Source organism: Ictidomys tridecemlineatus, chromosome 11, assembly GCF_052094955.1.
Source record: "Ictidomys tridecemlineatus isolate mIctTri1 chromosome 11, mIctTri1.hap1, whole genome shotgun sequence".
Lineage (NCBI taxonomy): Eukaryota > Metazoa > Chordata > Mammalia > Rodentia > Sciuridae > Ictidomys > Ictidomys tridecemlineatus.
Window position 1 is genome coordinate 14,323,043 of NC_135487.1, and position 24,287 is coordinate 14,347,329.

General features: G+C 47.3%; 1 protein-coding gene across 2 annotated transcripts in view; it reads right to left on the reverse strand.

Moving 5' to 3' along the window:
• Nucleotides 1-5,319, reverse strand: part of Usp48 (ubiquitin specific peptidase 48) — a 67,763-nt gene extending 62,444 nt beyond the window's left edge. For both annotated transcript variants that reach the window (XM_005317558.5, XM_021734122.3), the window contains exons 1-2: nucleotides 5,305-5,319; nucleotides 4,662-4,868 (exon numbers count right to left, since the gene is read on the reverse strand). In XM_005317558.5, the coding sequence (XP_005317615.2) occupies nucleotides 4,662-4,868; nucleotides 5,305-5,309 (212 nt within the window). In that variant the 5' untranslated portion in view covers nucleotides 5,310-5,319. The remainder of the gene's footprint in view (nucleotides 1-4,661; nucleotides 4,869-5,304) is intronic.
• Between the last annotated feature and the right edge of the window lie 18,968 nt (nucleotides 5,320-24,287).

Sequence of the window (24,287 nt, forward strand, 5' to 3'; positions counted from 1 at the left end):
TTTTTTTTTTGAGACAGGGTCTCACTAAGTTGCTTAGGACTTCATTAAATTGCTGAGACTGGCCTGGAACTTGTGATTCTCCTCTCAGCCTCAGAAGTAGATACATTACAAGAGGACACTGTACGCAACTCAGTTGCCAAAATTTTAGGCAGCCATGCCTTTTTACATCACCAATTTATCATCCTACAATCTATGGGAAGATACTCAACACCCAACAGCACTGTCTGTAATATCAAAACTTGGAAACCTGGGGCTGGGGCTCAGTGATAGAGCGCTCACCTGGCACACATCTGGCACTGGGTTGGATGCTCAGCACCACATAAAAATAAAGGTATTGTGTCCACCTACAATATATATATATATATATATATATATATATATATATATATTAATGTGAAAACCCAAAGGTCCATCAATAGAAAACTGGTTAAATAATTTATAGCACATCTAGCCAGGCACAGTGACACACATCTGTAACCCCAGTGGCTTGGGAGGCTGAAGCAGGAGGATCACAAGTTCAAAGCTAGCCTTGGCAACCTAGTGAGGCCCTAAGCAATTTAGCAAGACCCTGTCTCTAAATAAAAAATAAAAAGGGCTGGGGATGTGGCTCACACCCCTTGGTTCCATTCCTGGTACCAAAAAAAATCAGCAACTTAGCAAAAGCGTCCCTTAGCTCACCAAGAACCTGTCTCAAAACGTAAAATAAAAAGGGCTGGGAATGTAGTTCAGTGGCAGAACTCCACCAGGTTCAATACCACAAAAGATAAAGCAGGGAGCATTCCAAATCATTTTTGGTCCAGACTACTGATTCTAAAATTACAAAGTCAATTAAGATCTACAAAACTTGATGTCACTTACTTTTGCCCCCCGACACACACACACACAAAATAACTGAAATGCTGGATGTTAATGCACTCCACTGTGGCAACATTTACTATCTACATCTCTCCCATAACAGCATGCTACATACTTAAATGATATAATGAAGTCTATTTTTTTTTAGAGAGGGGGGGAGCCAGCGCAAAGCTGGAAGTCTTCCAGTACCAGATTTTTTTTTTTTGAGAGAGAGAGGAAATTTTTTTTAAAATGTTTATTTTTTAGTTTTCAGTGGACACAACATCTTTGTTGGTATGTGGTGCTGAGGATCAAACCATGCCAGGCAAGCGAGATACCTCTTGAGCCATATCCCCAGCCCAGGAAGTCTATTTTTTGAAAAAAATAATAATAATAAGGCAGAGCTGAGGATGTGGCTCAGTGATAGAGACTTGCCTAGCACTCTCCCCCCGACCCAAATTTTGAATTTAACAGATACCAAAAAAAAGAGAGAAGAAAATGCCTGGGCTTAAGCAGGGGATTTTGCTTTCATGCAACAGTTGGTTAGGGATGAAGTCCTCCCAGGCACACATGCCCTGGACAACAGAAAAGACATGCAGGGATGACATGCAAGGACAGACAAGGGCACTGGCTCATGGAGCGTGACACCTAGCAAACCAATTATACAAAACTGGTGATTTTTAAGAGTTCATTTGGCTTAAGGAGGAAAAGCGAGGTGTGCCAATGAGGAAATGAGACAAGTAGGTTAGGAAAGGGATTCAGTGACAGAGCATCTGCCTAGCATTACCAAAGCTTTGAGTTAGGGCATTAGCAGCACAAACAAAAAAGGAACAGAGCTGGAATAGGATAGACATTTCTCTAAAGAAGATATATAAATGGCCAATAAATACATTAAAACATGTTCAATATTATTATTCATCAAAGAAATGCAAATCAAAACCAGGAGAGCCAGACAAGTGCAAGGTGAGGAAAGGCAGGCACCTTCACACATTGCTGTGAGCCCCCGGAACAACTTGACAATTCCTCAAAATGTTAGTTACCATATGACCCAGCAAGTCCACTCCTACATCTATCTATTCCCGGGAAGGATGAAAACAAACATCCATAGGAAAATTCATACCAAATGTTCACAAAAGTATTACTCATAATAGCCAACAAATAATTCAGTTGTCCATCAACTAATAAACATGTAAACTGCTATAGAGATGTTGACGAAAGCTCAGTCCTTGTCCAGATGTCTATCCAATAGCGAGGACAGGGTTTTGAGAAAAAGGAAAAAGATGGTTCATTGCTTTACTATCAAAGGAGGAAACACAGGGGACTCCTGTTCCAAAGGCTGTGATTCTGTCCATCAGCAATGAAAGGGAACTTTCATTTTTTAAAATTTTTTAGACATCGGTGGGCTTTTATTTTGTTCTTTAATTTATATGCAGTGCTGAGAATCGAATCCAGTGCTTCACACATGCTAAGCAAGCACTCTACCACTGAGCCACAACCCCAGCTCCAAGAAAAGGGGACTTTTAAAGAGATGATTTAGAGAAAATGAGATTAGGGAGGAGAGATGGGGAAAAGAAGATGAGGGAGGAGAAGGCTGGGAAAAAGAAAAAAACAAGTAAGTTTCAAAGCAACAAGGTATAGTCAAAACATTAAGTGAACCTCTGTTACAGATACACATAGGCAATGCATTCTCAGACAACAAAAGGAAATGCAAATCAAAACCACAAAAAGGGATAGAGGGTGTGTAGCTCAGTGTTAGAGCACATGCCTAGCATGTGCAAGATTCTGGAAAGGTATCACTGCACATCCACTAAGGTGGTCTGATTAAAAAACAAAAACAACAACAACAAAGAAAAAAAAACAGGAAACAAGGGTTGGTGAGGATGAACATACTGAAATCCTCATAGGATACTAGTGGGAATATAAAATACTGCAGCTGTTTTGGAAGAACTTGGCAGTTCCACTTTAAGATAAACATAGAATTACTATATGACCCAGTAGATGCAATCCTAGGTATGTATCCTAAAAAACAGAAAATATCCATCCACTTTAGAATGGATAGTCAGGGGCAGTGGTGCATGCCAGTGACTCAGGAAGATCACAAGTTCAAGGCCAGCCTGAGCAGCTTTAGCAAGACCCTGTGTCTCAAAAGAAAAAATGAAAAAGCTGAGGATGTTAGCAGTGAGGTTCAATCCCTAGCACTGAAAAAATAATATGTGGTGCATCCACACAAGATTATTCAGCCATAAGGAATAAAATAATGATACATGCCTTAACAGAGGAACTTTGAAAAAATAAGCTTAGTGAAGGCCAGATACAAAAGGCCACATATTGTATGATTCCATTTATATGAAATGTATAGAATAGGCTGAGACAAAAAGTAGACCAGTGATTGCTCGCAGGGAAGGCAAGCGAGGGGGACAAGGCAGGACATAGTGCTAATCTAATGGGTACAGGTTTGTTTTTTTTAAGCCAATAATGTGGTCTGGGATATAGCTCAGTTGGTAAGAGTGCTTGCCTTGAATGCACACAGCCTTGGATTCAATCCCCAGCACACATGCGCACACACACACAAAAGCCAATAATGTTATAAACCAGATAAGGACTGTGGATGTGGCTCAGTGGTAAAATGCACCTGGGTTCAATCCCCACTACCAAAATAAATAAATTTACAGGGCAGATGTCAATCATTTCACTAACTTACACCTGGGAGTCAGATTTACCCTCCTTGTGCCCCAGATGCCCTGAAATTGGAATGATTGGCTTGCTATACTTCTGGAAGCTTCCTAACTTGTTCCACTTTTTTGGAGGTAACTCCAAAGCCAGAGACCATAACTTCCATTCCTTCTGGATCCCACAGCAGAATGTAAAAACTCCAGGAAGCGGGGCTGGAGTTGTGGCTCAGTGGTAGAACGCTTGCCTAGCATGCACAAGGCACTGGGTTCGATCCTCAGCACCACATAAACGTAAAATAAAGATATTGTGTCCACCTAAAACTTAAGAATATATACATTAAAAAAAAAAAAAGCTCCAGAAAGCATTTACTAAATGCCTGCTGAAAGAAGGCTACTCACTTGAGTATGCCCAGCTTGGCCAAGTCAACTCAACATTCCGGAAAGAAAACTAGAAATACAGTTAGAAGGGGGAAAAAAAAAAAGCCAAAAGACGGCCACAATGCCTAACGATTCAATCTAAAAGATAGTGTTAAGAAAACGCAAAGTCTAAGGGAAAGCAAAAGAGAACAACAACATTTGCATAGCTCAAATGCGCAGTCGTATGCAATCAGGACGACCCCCGCCCCCCCCCCCAAAAAAACTGAGAAAACTAAAATACTAGATCTCAAAGAGTGAGGGAAGGTCAAGTGGGGATGGAGGGTACAGATGACGTAAGTTAACCCAAGGTTTCCCTAAAGCTGCTCTCTCCAAACACAATATTAAGATGATACGGCCTTTGGCGTCACGGCTACCAAGATGAAGCTCACTTCCAGCAAGTTCCTTTTAACAAGTGAAAACGCCTAGCTGTGACCAAGACAGACAAACCATCAATGTTCGCTTGGCTCTCGGTCCCTACCTTCAACCACCTCACCGCCATCTTCTGGATAAGAACCCAGCACTTTTCCTAAAGGGCTTTCAAGAGCATCACCTCCGCGCAGAGCCCGGGAGGGTTGCATTTCCCAGGTCGCGCAGAGCGCAGAAAGGGGAACCTCCACCTGGCTCTTCCCTGCGCTTCCCAAATGCACGCAAAGGGCCGCCTTCTTCCTTCCCCCAACCCGCCCCAGCTTCCCAAGGTCCAGCGCCAGGGTCCCGCGAAGCCCGGTGCGCGGGCCTCACCTGCACACGCCGCGGATGCAGGGCTCCAGCCAGATTCGGTAGGCGGTCTCGATGTGCTCCTGCGACACCTCCTCGGGCCGCACCGTCTCCGCCCAGCGCCAGGCCGCCTTCTCCAGCTGCAGCCGCGGGGCCATGGCCCTGGCACAACGAGCGCCCCTCAAGCCGGGCCGCCTCCGCTTCCGCTGCCGCCCGAACGGGCTCCGCCACCTGCCAGCGAAGAGGACCAAGTGCTCTCTCAGCCAGATGGCCAGTCAATCACCTGTGCGCGCCACTGTTGCCGCGCCCGCCCGCGCCCAACCCGCACGACTGGCCGCAAAGCGCCGCCGCCGCCACCCGACACCACCCGCGCCCACGGACGTTGAAGGTGTATTCCCCGCAGCGGTGGGCGCATGCGCGTTCCCAGCAGCCCCTGCGCCACCCGCGCCTCTAACCGGACGAGCGGCGGAAGGGGGAGAGGCTGGCCAAGGCAGTGTTGCCACGTCTTCACCGCCGCAGCGGGGGAAGCAACGTCTCAACCCCCAGGGTAGCGTCCTGCGTACCACTGTTCTAACAAGCCCGCGACCGTGGGGCAGAAGGCTGAGTGTCCTTGCCTCCGGTACTTCCCCTTTAACAGTGGAATCACGCGCGAGGCTACTCAACGCACACCATAGGTCCTCCTGTATTGCGGGGTGGGCCCTGTCTACAGCAGAAACCGGGTCACCACAGAAACCAGGGTCACCTCTCTTGAGGAAGACTTAACTTGAGCCTGAGCTGGTTCCGACTCCTTTCCCGAGCCCTGCTGACGTCACGGGGCGTTCTTGGCTTTTCCTGAGCTAGAACGGGACTACAAGTCCCGGCGTGCACTGCGTGCTGCCCCTCGGTGCGGGGCGCGCTGGAATATGTAGTCTTGCAGGTGCGTGGCTAGGGCCGCTGCAGATGGTGTGGGGCGCGCGCAGGGTCTTGCAGTGGGCTCCCGTTTCTTGACCTTTTGTTGTTATTGGGGATCAAATCCACGAGCTCGTTACCACTCAACTACATTTTGTTTTTGTTTAAGACAGCGTCTTGCTCCTTTGCTGAGCCTGGGGGTCGAAATTGGCGAACCTTCTGCCACGGCCGAGTGTAGGGATTTCGGGCGGCGCGACCACGCCTGGCTCCCTCCTCCCTGGCTCCCGGGCACGAAATCATTTACTTTCAGCCGTTTCTGCCAGGAGGCATAAAAAGTAACCTTTATCTAAATGTTTTCCTGCTGCGAATGGAGCTGTTAATTTACATTTGAATGGGAGCTCTAAGAGGGAGGGGTCTAAGCTCGAATTTCTGAGTCAACTGCTCTCCAGCTGGGTAACCTTGAACTGGATTCTTTAGGTGTGATGAAAAAAGTGGTTCCTGCCCTTGGAGTTGGGTGAGGGTCGAGCCTTAGAAATTCAAAGATATCCTTCCCTGTTTGTTGAAGGGTAGTGGGTGGAGTACTTGAAAAAAGGCTTCCCCGAAGAACCCCGAACCTACCAATTAAAAAAAGAATGGAATAGTGTGCCACAGCACACGTGTAATCCCAGGGACCGAGATTACACTGCTCAGGGGCCGGCCCTATTACCAAAAACTCTGTCTTGGTCCCTCATGCTAATCCAATAAGGAGAACACTGCTTGGAAAAAAGGAAAAAATTTTAGTGCTTTGCTAGCAAAGGAGAAACACAAGGAACTCCTGTCCCAGAACCTGTGATTAAGCCCATCATCAAGAACCGGTGGCTTTTAAAGAGATGATTCAAAGGCTACATTCCCCGTATTCTCTGTCTGGAGTTGTAATTGAGTATTAATCTGAGAGAGTCATTTCTTAGATCTTCTGGTGCCATTCCCAAATCTGAATACTTTGTTGTGGGTGGGTGGTGAGTGTGTGCTTAAGGACAGATAAATCTGTGTAAGATGGGGAAGAAAGGTTATCCAAAGCCAGAAAGCGAGAGAGGGAGAGATTAGGAGGGTGGAGGGAAAGAAGGAAAAGAAACATCAATTTTAAAACTAAATTGCAGGGCTGGGCTTTGTGGAACACACCTGTAATCCCACTGACTCAGGAGCCTGAGACAGAAGGATCTTAAAACCAGCTTCAGCAATTTATCAAGGCCTTAAACAGCTTATCCAGACTCTGTCTCAAAACATAAAAAGGGTTGGGGATGTGACTTAGTGGTTAAGCACCCCTGGGTGCAAACCTCAATATGAAAACAAAAATAAGGGGCTGAGGTTATAGCTCAGTAGTGTAGTGTTTGCCTAGCAAGTGTGAGGCACTGGGTTTGATGCTCAGTTCCACGTAAGAATAAAAGTAATGTGCCCATCTACAACTAAAAATATATATGTTTAAAAGTGGGCTGGGGATGTGGCTCAAGCGGTAGCGCGATCGCTTGGCATGCGTGCGGCCCGGGTTCGAGCCTCAGCACCACATACCAACAAAGATGTTGTGTCCGCCGAGAATTAAAAAATAAATATTAAAAATTCTCTCTCTCTCTCTTCTCTCTCACTCTCTCTTTAAAAATAAATAAATAAATAAATAAATAAAAATAAGTTGCAATGGCAAAGCAGCAAGGACTATATATTCAAAGCACAAACTGGACCCCTGTTACACTCTGAGTTACTCCATTTTATAAAGTGGTAATTGGCCATGAGTTACTCCATTTTGAGTTTAATTGCTGAGGTTGATACCAAAAATGGCCCTTATCCCCTATGCTGATCCAATAAGAAAGATAATTTTGAGAAAAAGGAGAAAGAAATTTTATGGCTTTGCTAGCAAAGGAGATAAAGGGACTCCTGTCCCAGAGGCTGAGGTTCTGTCAGGGGAACAGAGGGTTCTTAAAAGAGGTGATTCAAAGGCTATACTCTAGCTGTGCCCTGTCAGAAATCATAATTCTTTTGTAGCCTTGAGAGCCATTTCTTAGGTCTGTGGTTGCCAACTCCCAAGTCAGACGCCTTCATTCCTGTGGTCTGTGAGCTTAAGTACAGATAACTTGGCCTCGGTGGGAAGAAGGTTAATCTTGTGTACCCCATGATTACAGAGAAAAAAGAAAGGGGAAAATATCAGTTTCAAAATAAGCTTCAGTGGCAGAGCAGTGAGGGTCAAAGCATGAAGTGGGCCTGTTGCGAGGTGGAGTAACTGCGCCTCATTTGAGTAAACCACCACCCATCACTGTGAGCCAAGCACAACTGAAAGGCACAAACTTATAAATTAAATGTGCTAATAAGATTATCCACCTGTGAATTTACTGAATTAGAAGCACGTGGATGCATGGGTGTATCAGAAAATCAGGTGTGGCGCATGCCTGTAATCCCAGCGGCTTCGGAACAGAGGCTGGAGGATCCCAGTTCAAAGCCATCCTCACTAAGCAACTCAGTGTAAGGATAGCCTTAGGCATGAGTCTAAGCAACTCCATTTATAAACGGGTTTGAAACCTGCAGTCTCACCAGGCACTCCTAAGGGAGCCCTACAGTATGGCCCTCAGGCACAAATAAATCACTTCTCCCCACCCTGATAAACTCAGATTGAAGCTTCAGGCAGGCTGTCCTTTCTCAAAGGCAAAAAGATCAGGGTGGGGACCACCAGACTTGATGTTTTCACCTCAGGGTAAATGATGTAACTAAGAGACCTGGTGGCAGCTGATAAGGATTAAAAGGGGGTCAAAAGCCCAAAATTTAGAATAAATGGGGCAAATGAACAAACATTCAGCCAGCTGACACTGATGCACCAGTCTGAGAGCCTAATAAGGACCTGGACTGACATCCCAAACTTTTTTTTCATTGTTTGCCTGATCCTGTGCGTTTTCCTCACCAATCTCAAACCCTACAGCCACATCTTGACCCTGGTGAGAGCTGCAACTTCTTCCTATGACCCTCTCCTCAAGTGGCCCCTCAGCTCCACCCCAAGAGCAGCCTGTCTTGGTTCAAAGCCTAAGGCTTGAGACTTTTGATCTGACACTTGAACTTAGCATGCAGAGGGAATGTCTGTCATGAGCCTGTCATGATTAAGTGTGTTTGCAGTGCTTAGAGTTAATCTAGAATTGTTTGTTGTGAATTGATCATCTCTATTGCAGTGCCTAGCATTAAGGATTGTCATTTCTTGATTAAGAACCTATAAAGTGGGGCTGGGGAGGTGGCTCAAGCGGTAGCGCGCTCGCCTAGCATGCGTGCGGCCCGGGTTCGATCTTCAGCAGCACCATATACCAACAAAGATGTTGTGTCCGCCGAGAACTAAGAAAAAATAAATAAATGTTAAAATTCTCTCTCTCTCTCTCTCTGTCCCTCTCTCTCACTCTCTCTTTAAAAAAAAAAAAAAAAAAAAAAAAAAAGAACCTATAAAGTGGAGCTGGGGATATGGCTCAAGTGGTAGGTAACATACTCGCTTGGCAGATGCGGGGCGCTGGGTTCGATCCTCAGCACCACATAAAAATAAGTTGTGTCCATCGAAAAACTAAAAAATAAATATTAAAAAAATATATAAAATAAAGATGTTGTGTCCACCGAAAACTGAAAAATAAATATTAAAAAATTCTCTCTGGGGCTGGGGTTGTGGCTCAGTGGTCGAGCGCTTGCCTAGCATGCATGAGGTACCAGGTTCGATCCTCAACACCACATAAAAATAAATAAAGACATTGTGTCCATCTACAACTAAAATATTTTTAAAAACTCTCTCCAAAAAAAAAAAAAGACCTATAGAGAGAAATTGTATTGAGTAAATAAAGCATTAACTAGGGCAGAAGCGGGTGGACATTCTTTATTTCTCACCCTACACTGCTTAAGTCACACCTTTTGCCCTTCTTGACACTCTGTGAGACCCTGTCTCAATTAAAATTCAAAACAGGGCTATAGGTGTGGCTCAGTGATCCAGTAACCCTGAGTTCAATCCCTGGTATTCCCCAAAAAACAAAACAAAACCAGGCCCATAGCTGGGCGTGGTGGCTCATGCCTGTAATATCATCGGCTCAGAAGGCTAAGACAGAGGATCACAAGTTCAAAGCCAACCTCAGCAAGGTGAGGCACTAAGCAATTCAGTGAGACCCTGTCTCTAAATAAAATACAAGGGGATGTGACTCAAGTGGTAGCGCGCTTCCCTGGCATGCGTGTGGCCCGGGTTCGATCCTCAGCACCACATACAAAGATGTTGTGTCCACCGAAAACTAAAAATAAATAAATAAATATTAAAAATAAATAAAATACAAAATAGGGCTGGAGGTGTGGCTCAGTGGTTGAGTGCTCCCAAGTTCAATCCCTGGTACCCCCCCTCAAAAAAAAAAAAAAAAAAACAGGCCCATAAGCATATAGAACATGTCAGACCATCAAGTGAAGCAACCTATCATCCCATCCAACACCTATCAAATCATGGAGGATCATTATGAGACTGGACACCAAAGCACAAGGACCATGTTACCTGCTCACTCCTCAACAGCCTTGCCCAAGAAAATCCCCAATCTCTGTCCTTGGGCTTTGGCAGAGTGTGGTTTCTCTTACCATGTGGACTACCCACTCCAGATGACACCCTGAAAAGAATATCTGTCCCTCTGGATAAGAATATTGCCCTAGAATAAGTTCCTGCACTTTGGCAGTTCTGTACCCAGAGTAAGTTCTTAGGATTGTTTTTTTTTTCTTTTTTTTTTTTTTCTTTTTTTTGTACTGGGAATTTAACCCAAGGGCTGCATCTGAGCTGTATCCTCAGTCCTTTGTAATTTTTTTTTAGACATAGTCTGATGAAGTTGCTGAGTCTGGCCTCAATTGCAATCCTCCTGCCTGAGTTGCCCAAGTCACTAGGATTGCAGGTTCTTTCATTTCTTTTATTTCGCTATTAGCTATGAATATCTACAGACTGGTGTGAGGGTGGTGCATGACTACTAATCCCAGTGAGTTGAAAGGTTGAGGCAGGAAGATCACAAGTTCCAAGGCAGCATCCATAACTTAACAAGCCCCTGAGCAACTTAGGGAGAACCTGTCTAAAAAATAAAAAGGATGAGGGATGTAGCTCAGTTTTAAAGCACCCCTGGGTTCAACCCCCCCAGTACCAAAAAAGCAAAAAACCCTGTGATTACCTGCTATGACTCTCAGGTGACCCAGGGGTATTCAGTGAATTGCCACTGCTGAAAGTAGTATTTGAAAGGGTAAAGTTTCTAAGCTGGAAAGCTTGAATGTAAAAGATTAGGTATTATTAAGTTCCTCTGTTACACCCAGAACCTGAAATTCCTGAGATAGTTAAAACAACGCCCTACTGGCCATTTAGCCCAGGGCCCTGTGCAGTTTGTCACAGGGCCCAAACCAATCAGTTTGAATGTGTAACCTGTTTAGGAATGACCAATCACCCCCGCCCGACCTGTTCCCACCAATGAATGTGCTAATCACGTCTCAGAGTTGTTGTTCAATTTTCCCGCGTCTCATGATGATTTGTTCTGATGTATGCAAAGCCCACCGCCCTCTCCAGAAAGTGTACTTAAGTTCTGCTTGACCTCTGCTCTGGGCTCTGGGCCGCTCTCCCTTCCTGAGTGAGCACTGAGCCCCAGCGCGATGGAATGGATCCCCAATAAATCCCCTTTTGCCAATTGCATGGAGTAAGTCTCTTGTGTGGTCTCTCCCTCTGACGCTCCGCCGGACCCCTTTTACAGTATTGACATTGTGGAAACATGTTTTGTTTTTGTTAATGGCACAGCTTCCTCATCATGATACTCATTCTCAAAATAAAAAATAAAAAGGGCTAGGTTTGTTGGTCAGTGATAGTGTCTCTAGGTTTAATCCCCTGTACTACAAAAAAATAAATAAATAAAAATAAAAATTTTAGTGCAACTTTAGTCATAATAAAGACATTCCAGGGGGGCTGGAGATGTGGCTAAGGCGGTAGCGCGCTCGCCTGGCACGCGTGCAGCCCGGGTTCGATCCTCAGCACCACATACCAACAAAGATGTTGTGTCCGCCGAGAACTAAAAAATAAATATTAAAAATTCTCTCTCACTCTCTCTTTAAAAAAAAAAAGACATTCCAGACCAAGGGCACAGGAAGCCACAAAGTCTAAGACAGGGTGAGATGAGAGATTAGAATTGAAAGGCAAGTCAGGACTTTGCTTTTATCCAAGGGACTCACTGAAAATTTTAAACTGGTGATGGGCTGGGACTGTGGTTCAGTGGTAGCGCTCCCCTCACACAGGGGGGACCCAGGTTTGATCCTCATCACCACATAGAAATAAAGGCATTGTGTTGTGTCCATCTACACCTAAAAAATATTTTTAAAAATTTAAACTGGTGAATAATAATGGAGATTTGCAGTTTGTATAATTTCTTCAGTCTGGGTCAAGGTCAGAGGCAGAGAAACCTCTTGAAAGACAATTGCAGTAGTACATGCCGGAGATAATGAAGGCATGAACTGGAGCAGTGTAACAGGTGTGGAGTAAGGAGATAAATTTGAAAGGTATTCAGGGCTTAGATTTGCTCCCTGCCACTTGATATTGGTCTGACCAGTATTTCTTCCCCTACTCTTATTGGACTTTCATATCATCCTTGGCAAATGCGTGGTGGAGCACACACCTGTAATCCCAGCAATTTGGGAGGCTGAGGCAGGAGGATCCTGAGTTTGATGCCAGACTAAGCAAATTTAACAAAACTCTTGATTCCCATATCTTCCCTCTAGCCACTGTCCTATCATTTCTTCCCTTTTTTCTTTTTCTTTTTTTTGGACTGGGAATAGAACCAGGGGTGTTTTTTCTGCTGAGCTGTAACTCCGATTCATTTTTATTTCCTATTTTGAGATAAGATCCTTGCTAACTTGCTTAGGGCCTCACTAAATTGCTAAGGCTGGCCTCAAACTTGAGGTCCTCATGCTTCAGCCTGGAGTTGCTGCATTAAAAGGTGAAAGGAAAATGAGGAACAGGAAGACCAGGCAGAGGTACACTGACAAATAAAGGGACATCTCTCCATGATGGTCAGAGGCGAAACAGGCTTGGGGTTCAGGACTTTTATGGGGCAGGCTCAGGGATTAGAGCCGGTTGGGTCCTAATTCTGGTGGCTAAGGGTGGGATTGGTATGAGGAAGTGGTGATATGCCCTTCTCAGAAACCCCCCTGGGCAGGAAAGCAAAATTTTTTCCTTAAAATGGTGGTTGTTATTTAAGATGGCTGTCCAGATGCTAAGCAAGGATCTTATGTTCCCCCCTTTTTTGTTATTGAGCGCCTTAAGGGACAGGGGTGTAGATCAACCATCTGTAGCTTCTTCCTGCTGGGAAGGAGTGGCATCTGGACCCTTGTTAGGGGTGCAGGATGTCATTGAGGTGTAAGGGTCCGGCAAAGCGTCGGAGGAAGAGACCACAAGAGACTGGCTTCATGCAATTGGCAGAAGGGGTTTTATTGATTCCGCATGCTGAGGCTCCAGGCTCACTCAGGCAGATAGAGCAGCCCAGAGCCCAGAGCAGAGGTCAAGCAGAGCTTAAGTACACTTTTTGGGGAGGGCGGGGGGGCTTTGCATACATCAGAACAAATCATCATGAGGCACGGGAAAATTGAACAACAACTCTGAAACATGATTAGTACATTCATTGGCGGGAACAGATTGAGCAGGGGTGATTGGTCACTCCTAAGTGGGGTACACATTCAAACTGATTGGTTTTAGGGCCTAAATAACTACGTGACAAACTACACAGAGTCCCAGGTTATTAGACAACCAGGGAGTCAGTGAGAATATTTACTGGGCAGTTTGGGTATTGTCCTAACAGAGGATTTTAACAATACCTGGTCCTTCACTTTTTAACCCAGTTTAGAAACTTTACAATGCCTGGTCTTTTACACTTTAACTCAGGCTTTGCGGCTTAGAATCAGCTTAGAAATTTTACCTTTACAGAGGCAGTGGTGATGGTCAGGAGGTGCTGGGCAATGCTGACTCCAATTTTGGTGAGGGTGTGAAAAGTCCTGTAACAGAAGCTGGTGCATGGTTTGGTTAGAGATCTTTTGAATCTGGTCTTGAATATGAAAAACCAGCCTCTGCCTCAGAGCAAAGCCTGTCCAAGGAAGGTGGTGTGGCCCTTGTCCTTGGAAAGACCCACAGGGCACTCCTAGGCACATACCCACCCTACTGAGTTGTTTATCTACAAATACAGGAGAGATCTGCAGAGCCAGGTGTCCCTGACTCAGTCAGACTAGGTGAGGACCCATAGGAACCCCCTAGCAGCCACCAATCAGCATGAAACAGGGAAAATACCTGGGATGCCAGATGACCCTCCCAGTAGTTTATGGTGGTTGATAACTACAGGGGAAACCATGTAGTTCAACACCTACTCCCCTCGTGGCCTAAACCAATCAGTTCAAATGAATCCCCCTCTTGTACTAGCCAATCACCCCTACCCAAGTTGTTCCCGCCAGTGAATGTGCTAATCAATGTTAAGAGTTGTCCTTTGACTTTCCCGCGGTATGAAATGATTTGTTGGGCTGGGGATGTGGCTCAAGCGGTAGCGCGCCGGTCTGGCATGCACGCGGCCGGGGTTCAATCCTCAGCACCACATACCAACAAAGATGTTGTGTCTGCTGAAAACTAAAAAATAAATATTAAAAAATTCTCTCTCTCTTTCTCTCTCCCCTCACTCTTTAAAAAAAAAAAGAGAAAAAGAAATGATTTGCTGTGTGATGTTGTGACGCATAGAGTATCCCCCCAAAACCTATACAATCTCACTGAACTAAGTGACTGGGACTCACTCCCTGGAACCACTGCATCGGAAACGGTTGTGAGTCCAGGCTCAAGCTTGCAATAAAGACTCTTGTGTGATTGCATCAGATTCAGCTCCTGGAGGTCTATTGGGGTCCCACATTGTATCAGATTCAGCTCCTGGAGGTCTATTGGGGTCCCACAAATCTAGCATAATAAACCATGTGTATGTCGCCTGGAGTAAAGGACCTTCCTCTAGGTGGCAGGGATGTGGAAGAAGCTCCTCCAGAGTTTCAATGCATGAATGGTTGAGTGGAGGAGAGGTGGAAGAGTCCTGAGGAGGAGAGGGGAGGCGAGTAGCAGGGTTTAAAGGTGTGGAAGGTAAGACTGGGATCTTCCACCAGGGAAACCTGTAGAGGTAACAGGCGAGGGGGCGGGGTAGGGAATGTAAGTCCTTGTGTGAGGAGTCGTGAGAATCAGAATGGAGGGGAATAGAGAAGAAGGCATTTTTCCATGGGATGGACTGAGAAGACCGCAGACTTGAAGGAACAGAGGTCTTGGACCAAGCAGTAGGAAAAATTGGGCCTTTTATTTTTTTTTCACTGCCAAGATGGGGGTGTTATAAGGAGGATGAGTTTAAGGAATCCCTTTCGCAAGAAGTCTTGAATGGGGGCTGGGGATGTGGCTCAAGCGGTAGCGCGCTCGCCTAGCATGCGTGCGGCCCGGGTTCGATCCTCAGCACCACGTACCAACAAAGATGTTGTGTCCGCCGAGAACTAAGAAAAAATAAATAAATGTTAAAATTCTCTCGCTCTGTCACCCTCTGTCCCCCTCTCTCTCTCACTCTCTCTTTAAAAAAAAAAAAAAAAAAAAGAAGTCTTGAATGATAGGCTGCAAGCCTAGGAGTTTTTCTCGGGAGAGAGGGTATTGTGATTAGGCCAGAAAGTGGAGGGGGTCTCTGGTGAGAGGCTGATGGAAGGACTTGAACATCCCAGACAGCAGGGCCCACCTTGGGCGGGGGTAATGGGAGGCACTGGCAGACAGAAGAGGGGATGGTGCTAAGGCAAGGGTGAGGATTGGGGAGCAGCAGGTGAGTCTGGATGGAAGGAGAGAAGGAACGCCTAGCCCCCTTCCCATAAGGGGGACAGAGCACTGTGGAATGACCAAAAAGGAATGGGTAAAAATTAGAAAATCAAAAGCGCAAACAAGTCTAGGTGTCTGTAAGGATTGGTAAGGTTTGCCCCCTGCCCCACAATAGAGGTCCTAGAGCTCCTGGAGGACTGCACATGTAACCCCGTGTCTAGGAAGGAGAGGCCCACCTGAAATACGCAGCGTTACCCTGGGTTCCCACGGAGTGATGGTCGTGGTCCAGCGATGGGGACCTGGGCCTAGTCAGTCCTCTGCAGCCAGTCCTAAGAGTCGGAAAGGGGAACCAGAAGGGCCAGATGGCCAGGGGCTGCTATGGGCTCGGGGACATTCAACGCCCCAGTGCCCTTCCTGATGGCCTTTAGGACAAGGGCCCAGAAGCTTGCAAGGCTTGGGACATATACGAGCCCAGTGTCCTGCCTGACCACAGTTAAAACAGGGTCCGGATGGTCCTGAAGGACCCTTCCGCAGGGCAGTGGAACCAGGGACAGATGCTGAGGCCAGACAGACGGCTTGAGTGAGCATCTGATATTTCTGCTTCCGGGCCTTCTAGTCTCTCCCTTTATACACCTTAAGGGCCACTCCCAGAACTTCAGCTGGGAGAGTTAGAGACCCCTCTTAAAGTGCCTTAGTTTGGCCTTAATATCAAGGAAACTCTGGGAGAAAAAGTTGGTCAATAGTAGTGGTCAGGCTGGGGATGTGGCTCAAGTGGTAGCTCGCTCGCCTGGCATGCATGCGGCCCGGGTTTGATCCTCAGCACCGCATACCAACAAAGATGTTGTATCTGCCGAGAACTAAAAAATAAATATTAAAAATTAAAAAAAAAATAGTAGTGGTCTCCCATCTGGAGTCTCAGGGTCCAGGTTAGTATATATTGTAATAAAGCCTTGGTCAGGCGGTCTAAAAATGCTGAAGGGTTTTCATTCTTATCTTGGATGATTTCCTGGAGGTTTTCATGATTTTTTAAACATTTATTTTTTAGTTATAGGTGGACACAATATCTTTATTTTTATGTGGTGCTGAAGATCGAAACCAGTGCCTCACGCGTGCACAGGAGAGCGCTCTACCTCTGAGCCACAATTGGGCTCCAGATTGATGGGTAGGGGAGGTCTGATGTACCTCATCAGCATAGTTTCTTTCTTTCTTTTTTTTTTTTAATATTCATTTATTTATTTTTTGGCGGACACAACATCTTTGTTCGTATGTGGTGCTGAGGATCAAACCCGGGCCACAGACATGCCAGGCGAACGTGCTACCGCTTGAGCCACATCCCCAGCTCCATCATCAGCATAGTTTCTAGCTTGCTCCCAAACTCGCCTGCACCCCTCGGGCAGGAGGGTGTCCATATGACCAGGAGGTCCATAGATCATATAGACATCACGGAAGGTCAAATCATATGATTGAGTCAGATATTGAGACTCTTTGATCTATGTGGAGGGACTTGGAGTATCGGACCCAAGCCGCTTTTCTATCTGTGAAAGATCTGACAAAGAAAAAGGCACAGGAACCCGGATTACGCCATCCACCCCAGCCACCTCGTGTACAGGACACAGAGATGAGGGTTGGCAGCAGCGGCCCATGAGCATGTGGCAGGAGGAGAGAAGGGCGGAGGGGACAAGGGGACAGTTGCTGTGGAGACTTCATCAGAAAGAGAACTGTGGTATGGCGGGGCTCATCCGCTGGGTCCAAGGAGAAGGAGTCCTGGGTAGGATCTTCTGTCCCTTTGGAAGCAGGCGTAGGGGAGGTGGGAGCTAAGAGGACTCCTGCAGGAGAGCAGGAGTTGCAGAGAGAGGGCTCAGAACGCAGAGGGGAGAAGCCTGAACCTATGATGACTTTTTCCATTTTCCCGACGCTCACAATAGTTGAAAAGGTCCCTGATAATATCGGGATCTAGAGTGCCCTTAAGTGGCCATTTAGAGTCTTTATCCAAGGGATATTGAGGCCAGATCTGATTGCCCAAGCAGATAAGTTTTGGGGGGTTAGGTCTGGGGTGAGGGAAAGAGAGAGGTTAGAGAAGTGAGCCAGGAGGCAGCCTGGGGGAATTTGGGGGGAATGGATAAGGAGCCGCCCGTGGTGGAGGCGGGTTTAGAGGTGGGGCGCCCCCCAGTCTCTAGTATCACCTAGTCAAGAGGACAGTCACCAGCACCGGGTAAGTGTGGGGGCCGGAGCCCATGGAGCACTTGGGTCCCCGGCTGGGACTAGGAAGTAGGGGCAGAAGCTGAAGAGATTGACCCAAGGCCGAGCTCTCACCAGGAACAACTCCCAACCAATCACCTCCGTGTTTTTCTTTCTCAAAACCCAAGACCCAAATAAAAGACCAGACCGCCTGTAGACAGCAGGTGTCAGCTGCAGCTGTGAGAGCTGTGGCTGGGGGTGACCTGGGAGTGCCAGGGGGTCAAGGTCACCTCCCAGGACCCGTAGGTGGTTTAGGTTGACCGGAGACAGGGGTCCACATGAACGGTCTGGTGGTGGGTGCGGAGAGGGCACTCAGTGGAATGGAGGGCCTGGTCCCAAGATGGAATCTGGAGGGGGCCCAGAGATGCTCAGTGACCCTGGAGGAGGGGAGGGGGCACACCGGGGAATGTGATCCCAGGTTTTGGCACCAAAATGAAGGGAAAGCAAGGAATGAGAGAGGGAGACCAGGCGGAGATCACAGAGAGTTTATTTGTCAGAGCTGACAAAGGCCCCTCTCCACGGGAGAGAGAGGCCACGCAGGTTCCGTAGGCCCAGGAATCAGAGCCAGGGGGTCCTAATGCAGGGGGTTAGGGGTGGGGCTGGTATGAGAGAATGGGGAGCCTTTCTCAGAAAGGCCCATGGGCCGGGAAAGAGGAACTTTTTCCTTAAAATGGTGGTTGTCAGTTAAGATGGCCATCCAGATGCTCAGCAAGGACCTTAAAATACCTTCGTTTTATTTAAAGTGGTGCTGAGTGTGGAACCCTGACACATGCTTGGCAAGGGAGGCACCACTGAGCCCCAGCCCCAGCCTCCCAGCTGCTTCTCCCCTCTCCACCTCCCCACCCCCGCCCCTGCCTTTATTTTTTTTTTTTGGTACTGGTGATTAAACTCAAGGACCCTTGACCACTGAGCCACGTCCCCAGCCCTGTTGTGTGTTTTATTTAGAGACAGGGTCTCACTGAGTTTCTCAGTGCCTCGCTGTTGCTGAAACTGAGCTTTGAACTCTGGATCCTCCTGTCACAGCCTCCTGAGCTGCTGGGATTACAGGCGTGCTCAACAACACCTGGCCTCTATTTTGATTTTTTAATCTGGAAATAGTACAAAACAACAGCCTCCTGAATTTTTTTGACCCCCCTATAATTTTACTACCACCCATGTGAAAGTGGCCCAGGGCCTCCATGATGTTGAATCATGGTTAAGCTCAGACTCTATTTTACTAGACCCATCAGCAGCACTTGACCCAGGTGTTCACTCCTTCCTCTAGGAAGCACTTCAGCTCACAGGACACCAGGCTCTCCTTGTTTCCCCATCTCTCCCTTCCTCTCCGATGTTCTTTGCTGTTTCTTTCTCATTCTCCATCCTGCCAACTTGAGTGGCCTACAGGGCAGATCTTTGGCCCTCTCCCCTGCCTGTGCTCACTCCCTCCATCATCTCTTCTCCTCTTGTGGCTTTAAGAGCCTGCTATTGTGGGTGACCCCCCACATTCCCACCTGCAGAGCTGCCTGCACTCTCTTTTACATTCAATCCACCTTCAAAACATCAGCTATACATTCAAAATGCATACCAAGCCAGGCACGGTGGTGTGTGCCTGTACTCCCTGCTACAGGGGAGGCTGAGGCAGTAGGAACACTCACGTGACCCCAGAAGTTTGAGGCTGGCTTGGATAACATGGACCCCATCTCTTAAAAAACAAAATTCTTAGGCTGGGGATGTGGCTCAAGCGGTAGCGCCCTCGCCTGGCATGCGTGCGGCCAGGGTTCGATCCTCAGCACCACATACAAACAAAGATGCTGTGTCCGCCGAAAACTAAAAAATAAATATTAAAAAATTCTCTCTCTCTCTCTCTCTCTCAAAAAAAAAAAAATCTAGGTGTAGTGGTGCTGAGAAACTGATGTGACTCCATTTTTGAAAATAAATAAATAACAGCAGCTTCTACCTCAAGGTCTGTCCTAAGGAAGGGGGTGTGACCCTTGTCCTTAGAAAAACCCACAGAGCACTCCTAAGCACATACCCACCCTGCTGAGTTGTTTGTCTGTAAATAACAGGTGTCCCTAACTCAGTTAAGCTAGGTAACGCCTTAGCAACCCCCTAGCAACCAGCAATCAACATGAGACAGGGAGAATACTTGGGATGACAGATGACTCCCCAGTAGTTTATGGTGGTTGGTAACATGTTGGGAAACCACGTAGTTCAGCACGGACTCCCCTCATGGCCTACACCAATCAGTTCAAACGAGTCCCCCTCTTGTACTAACCAATCACCCTTACCCAACTTGTTCCTGCCAGTGAATGTGCTAATCAATGTTAAGAGTTGTTTGATTTTCCCGAAGTATGGAATGATTTGCTGTGTGATGTTGTGATGCACAGAGTATCCCCAAAACCTATAAAATCTCACTGAACAAAGGGCTGGGACTCACTCCCTGGGACCACTGCATCATAAATGGTTGTGAGTCCAGGCTTGAGCTTGCAATAAAGACTCTTGTGTGATTGCATCGGATTCGGCTCCTAGAGGTCTATTGGGATCCATGAATCAGGCATTACAGTGCACACCTATAATCCCAGCAACTGGGGAGGCTGAGGCAGGAGGATCGCAAGTTCTAGGCCAGTTTCAGTACTTTTAGCAAGACCCTGTCTCAAAAAATAAGTGCCTGTGGGGCGGGGGATAAGCTGGGGATGTAGCTTGGGAGTAAAAGAGCCCCTGAGTTCTAGCCTCAGTACCAAAAAGAATAAAAGTAAAATAAATTTAAAAACCCAAATTTTTTTTTAATATTTATTTTTAGTTGTGATTGAACACAATACTTTTATTTTATTTATTTTTATGTGGCTGAGGATCCAACCCAGGGCTTCGAATGTGCTAAGCGAGCGCTCTACTGCTGAGCCACAACCCCAGCCCCCAAATTATTCTTTCATAATTCTGGAGGCTAGGAATACAAATTATGATTTGACCTGATGGGGTAATCAGGTTATGAAGTCAACCTATTGGATTATGGTCAGTCTATTTACAAGAAAGGTGGACACATAGAGCTGGGGGGTGGAGAGCACTTGCCTAGCATGGGTGAGGCACCGGTTCGATTCCCAGCACTGCATGTAAATAGATAAAATAAAGGTCCATTGACAACTAAAAACTATTGGAAAAAAAAAAAAAGGACACATAGTGTCAGAGGTGAGGATGTCTTCATGCTTGATTATCTGTCTCTTTGTGCTGTGGGAATCATTTTAGGGTGTCAGGAAGAAGCTGTTTATTGTGTAATTTAGATAATTTATTCTGCCAGAACATCGTTTCATTTACCGTGTATTTCACCCGAATCTGGCCCATTGTATCTTTTTGTCATTCCTGCTGCTGGAGGATTATGACGCATGGAAAAATTCTGTATGGTGTCTCTATTGGCCCAGGCCCCTTTCCCTCCTGTGTGTTCTTGGTTGGCATCTGTGGTGGGGGCAGGTCTCACAGCACGGCTAAGCGTCTGTCTGTCAGTCAGGTATTCTCTGTGCAGTCCGAACCCTAAGAAGCCCCCACCACGGGCACGTGTGCTGCCCCGTGATCCCGTCAGTGTCCTGGGTCTATCCACCAGATCGATGACCCTAGGTTAGCTCTTTATGTTGTTTGCCAGGTTTCAACAACAGCAAAGCTTGGCAGATTTGAAAGATATATTTTTTTTGACATTTTTTTTTTGACTTTTGGGAGTGTGTGGGGTATTTTGTTTTCTGTACTGATGATTTAACCCAGGGGTGCTCTACCACTGAGATGTACCCCAGACCCCCCCTTTTTTTGAGACAGGATCTCATTAACTTGCTGTGGCTGACCTTGAATTTGCCATTCTCCTGCCTCAGCCTCCTGATTGGCTGGAATTATAGGCATGCACCACTGTGCATGGTTTATATTTTGCTGTTTTTTTTTTTTTTGGTACTGAGGATTGAACCCAGGGGTGCTTTACCGCAGAACTATATCCCCAACCTTTTTTCATTTTCTTTTTTATTATTTTAAAATTTTTATTTTGGGGCTGGGGATGTGGCTCAAGCGGTAGCGCGCTCGCCTGGCATGCGTGCGGCCCGGGTTCGATCCTCAACACCACATACCAACAAAGATGTTGTGTCTGCCGAGAACTAAAAAATAAATATTAAAAAAAAAATTCTCTCTCTCTCTCTCTCTCTCTCTCTCTCTCTCTCTCGCTCTCCTCTCTCACTCTCTCTTAAAAAAAATTTATTTTATTTAGTTTTAGTTGGACACAATACCTTTATTTTATGTGGTGCTGAGGATCCAACCCAGGGCCTCGCCCGTGCTAGGTGAGTGCTTTACCGCTGAGCCACAACCCCAGCCCTCCTTTTCATTTTCTATTCTGAGACAGGGTCTCACTAAGTTGCCCAACATGGCCTTGAATTTGTGATCCTCTGGCTCTGCCTTCCACTAAGCTGGGATTACAGGCGAGGGCTATGGTGCCCAGCCGTTCTTGAGTTTTGTATTGTGAGATATTAACAACTTTTGCCAATATATGGGCAACAGACAGGGGAAAAAACTGTCTCCCCACATGATTTGATGTTGAGAAACCTTGCTTAATGTTGCTGTCATGGGAAGACTATGTAATTGGAAGTCAGACAGACCCTGGGTTCAAATCCTGACTCTGCCACTCCCACTGGAACAAACCCAAGCGCCCTGCTTGGCCTGTGTGCATCATGCATGAGCCCTCTGAGGCCAGAAAGGGGCGCTTTCTCCCACGTCTGGGAAAAAACTCAAAGGTGGGCTCTCCCAGCCTCCCAGGCTAGGTGTGTGCTTCTCCTGTTGACCTGCTCTTCACGGAGCTGAGTTCTCTCCAGACTTCAGATTTCAGCCCAGACGATTCCTCCTCTGGGAAACCACACTGCTCCCCACTTGCTGGTTATGTAACATCTCTATACTTAACATCTTTGTGCCTTAGTTTTTTTCATCTGTAAATTGAGGTTAATAGCACTACCCTCTGGCATTATGGTGAAGAATAGATGAAACTGTCAGGCAAACAATCCCTACCAACAGTAAGCACTCAGCACATTTTGTTATTAAGTGTTGATTACTTACTGATGTTATGAACACAGGTTTAGTTTACTGTTCTATGACTTCTCTACCCAGGTGAGGGGGGTGCCCCACTCTCTGTTCCCATAGCCCTGGTTCTTGTAACGCCAAACTGTAATTTCCGCTAGGCAAGCGCTCCACCACTGAGCCCCTTCCACAGATGAAGCTTTCACGAAAGCCCGGGGCACAGAGATGCGATACCCTCAGTGCACCAGCCCATGCCGAGGCTCAGCCTTTGAAGTCCTGCTGCCCTAGTTTGCAGAATAAAAAGGGCACCTGGGTGAGGAGAGCAGCTGTTCTTCTCCCCAGTGACCTGGAATAGAACGAGACAGAGCCCCCGGCCGAGGTGCCAAGAGCTGGGCTTCCAGGTGAGCTGCCACCTTCCTGGGCGTCCTGCAGCCTCCCCCTGTGTTTCTGGGGTGCATGCAGGATTCCTCATTCCTCACCCCTCATTCTTCTACTGCCCCCTAGAGGCCATTTTTCTCTAGCACCAAAGATGCCAGTCAAGTTCCCCGGAGGACCCATATAGTTAGATAACACCCCCTTCTCTCCTGGGTTCAGTCCCGTTCTGGTTTAGATACAGGGTGTCCCCTGAAGGCTCGGCTTAGACAGTGCAAGAAAGTGCAGAGGTGAATAACTGAGCTTTGAGAGCCCTAACCCAATCAGTGTTTGAATCCACTTGAATGGATTAACTGGCTGGCAACTGTAGGCAGGCAGGGCGTGGCTGGAGGAGGTGGTGCCCTGGGGACCCGCTTTTGTCCCTGGTGAGTGAGAGCTCTCCCTGCTCGCTGTCCTGTCCTGAGCTGCTGTCCTCCACCACACCTTCCCACCATGACGTCTGCCTCACCTCGGGCCAGAGCCATAGAGTTGGTCCTCTACGGACTGAGACCTCGGGAACCCTGAGCGCCAAATAGACTTCTCCTCCTCTAAAGTTGCTCTTGTCAGGCCTTTTGGTCCCAGTGGCGAGAGAGCTGACTGGAACACCTGGGGTTGCGGCTCGGGGTAGAGGCCCTGGCACCACAGGACAACACCGAGGATGATTCCAGAGAGTGCGGACAGGGTACCATTTCAGGGAGCTGGGATTGAGGGACAGGAGGGAACACTATTGACAAGAGGCCAGGAAAGAGTGGTCTGGGGCGGTGACATGTGAGCCGTGACACAATGACCTCCAGACACCAGCCACAGAGGGGACTGGCTCCCTGTGGCAGGAGCGCAGCCATCAAGGAGCAGCTGCCTGGTCCCCTGCTGCTTCGGCACGTGCTGCTTCTCTGGACCCTCAGAGAGGCTCCTTAGGCATCTGCAGCCTCCCACGAGCTGGGTCTGAAGGCCAAGGCCATAGCTCTCCTGGCCCGTGGCTGGGCCGGATGTGAGTTCCTGGTTCCTGTCTGGCAAGGGGTGAGTCCTCCCAGCCTCCTCTCCCAGGGCTCCACTCTGGCCCCAAATCTCCATGGCAACCCTGGACACAATCCCGTCCCACAGGAGATGGGTCTAGAAGGGGGAGCCCAGCGACCTCAGTGCAGAGGCCACAGTCACTGGTGGACGTGCCTCCCTGTCCTTGTGTCCTGCCAGCTGCCCCACTAGTGGGCCAGGCCCGTCCCCGTGACCCCAAGGATCTTCAGGTCGCCAGCTGCTGGGCGCACCATTGCTGG